Genomic DNA, 2,500 nt, shown 5'->3' with positions numbered 1-2,500 from the left:
CTAAACCTAGTATAACCGGCCCCAGCAAATTCTACAGCCAATGGGACATGAGCAGCACTGCACGCCGATATACTGAGGGACACATACAGGTAACACACGTGTCATTTTTGGGGGGGATGTTAAAATAGTTTCTCATATCTCAGTTTAGAGTTCATAGTCAATTATCAATAATTCATTCTGGATTTTTTTTGGCAAGTTCCTTGAAAAAAATCACATTACAAATTACTTTTGTGTTACTTTCTAAAACGTTCTGTTTTTAATAAACATTATTTTAATAATATGTGCAACTTCACTTAATCAAGAGTGTTAACTGTGACGCTTTCTGCGCATTGTTTGTTTGAACGCCTGAACAGAAAACGTCTGATTCAACCTATGGGGTGACTTTGGGGCGGGACTATCGGTTTGGCTGACCAATGGGGAACGTTCAGGAACACACGGCACCTTTAATAGAACTGCAATAGAAACCATTAAAGTCATTTTGATACTGATAAGGACAGAGTTGGATTTTAGATGCTGGTGCATGATAATTATATTTGGCTGACGATTAATTGTCATTAATAATTAAATAGTCATATATACAAATTGTCATACTAAATGTGTATTTGTGCTTCATACACATTATGAAGCCATTTATTCAAGTTTAACTTGGAATCAAATATTAAAATTGGGATATATGATTTTCTTTAAGACTTAAATTGTACAGTTCATTATTAGTTCATTATTAGTTCATTATTAGTTCATGTTAGTTCAGAATGCTTTAATTAATTTATCAAACACATTCAACTTTTAATGAAAAAAGTTATTATTAAATGTTATAATTAACATCAACCAAAATGAATACATGCTGTAAAAGTATTTCTCATTTTAAGTCCATATTAACTAGTGTAGTTAACTAACTGAACCTTATTGTAAAGTGTTACATTATATTATTAATACTAATAATATAATATAATATATACTAATACTATAATATAATATAATAATATATATTAATACTATAATATAATATATACTAATAATATATAATAATATAAACTAATAATATAATATAATAATATATAATAATAATATATAATAATATAAACTAATATAATAATATATACTAATAATATAATATAATATAATAATATAAACTAATAATATAATATAATAATATATACTAATAATATATAATAATATAAACTAATAATAGAATATAATAATTTATACTAATAATATATAATAATATAAACTAATAATATAATATAATAATATATACTAATAATATAATATGATATATAATAATATAAACTAATAATATAATATAATAATATATACTAATAATATAATATGATATAATATAATAATATAAACTAATAATATAATATAATAATATATACTAATAATATATAATAATATATACTAATAATATATAATAATAATAATATAATATAATAATATATACTAATAATATAATATAATAATATATAATAATATAAACTAATAATAGAATATAATAATTTATACTAATAATATATAATAATATAAACTAATAATATAATATAATAATATATACTAATAATATAATATGATATATAATAATATAAACTAATAATATAATATAATAATATATACTAATAATATGATATAATATAATAATATATTATTAGTATATATTATTATATTATATAATATGTTATATTATTAATATATATTATATTATTATATTATATCATATTATATTATTGTATTCTATTATTAGTTTATATTATTATATATAGTTATATGTCATAGCCAAGATGTTATTATATTATATTACTTTAATATGTTATTTTAAGGATCCCCAATTAATTCCGTAAGCACATATTTTGCAAATATATGAAATCTATATAGACGAGCCTCACTAGTAATGTTTTACCTATAAAGGTCTGATTTTCAAGCCTGGAAAAGTCATTAAAATTAATAAAGTTTTAAGAAATTATATATATATATATATAAAAAAAAAGGAAAATAGTGGAATTCATGGAAATCGTGTATAAATGACTCTCTCCTTTTGTAAGTCACTATGGATGAAAGAGTCTGAATAATAATAAATGTAGATACAGTATATATATATATTTATTGCTTTTTGTGAGTTCTTGTGTAAAAGTATAAATGTCCCCCTGAAGCCAGCGTTATAGCATTATAGTTCATGCTCTTACTGGAGATTGTGCACAAAGTATACTTGTTCAAATCTACTTAATCAAAAGATTAGGACATGTGATACAAATGGAAATCCGTCCCAGTCATCTCTATAGAATGATTTTCAAAAATCCCTTTACAGGAATGACTGGGAAGGTCGGTACGGTCAGCTAAATCCCAGTGAGCTGCCTACATAGATAGCATTTTAAGGCCTTTTCTGCTTTTATAGCTTAGCAGCATGCTACGTCAATCTCAATTATAACTATGAATTCTCAGTGAAGTCTCCAGTGTGCGTCATGAGGAACGCTTGTTAATATCAGAGCCTAGTTTCTGGTTTCCT

General features: G+C 22.8%; 1 protein-coding gene across 2 annotated transcripts in view; it reads left to right on the top strand.

Annotated features, from left to right (window-relative positions):
* The window catches only part of arhgap9 (Rho GTPase activating protein 9), a 64,633-nt gene that overhangs the window by 17,834 nt on the left and 44,299 nt on the right, over positions 1-2,500 (top strand). For both annotated transcript variants that reach the window (XM_052129607.1, XM_052129605.1), the window contains exon 3: positions 1-89. This exon is cut by the window's left edge and continues 195 nt beyond it. In XM_052129607.1, coding sequence (XP_051985567.1) covers positions 1-89 — 89 coding nt within the window. The remainder of the gene's footprint in view (positions 90-2,500) is intronic.

Source organism: Xyrauchen texanus, chromosome 7, assembly GCF_025860055.1.
Source record: "Xyrauchen texanus isolate HMW12.3.18 chromosome 7, RBS_HiC_50CHRs, whole genome shotgun sequence".
Taxonomy (NCBI): Eukaryota; Metazoa; Chordata; class Actinopteri; order Cypriniformes; family Catostomidae; genus Xyrauchen; species Xyrauchen texanus.
The sequence above is the reverse complement of the archived record's forward strand: the minus strand, read 5'-3'. Positions and strand labels throughout refer to the sequence as shown.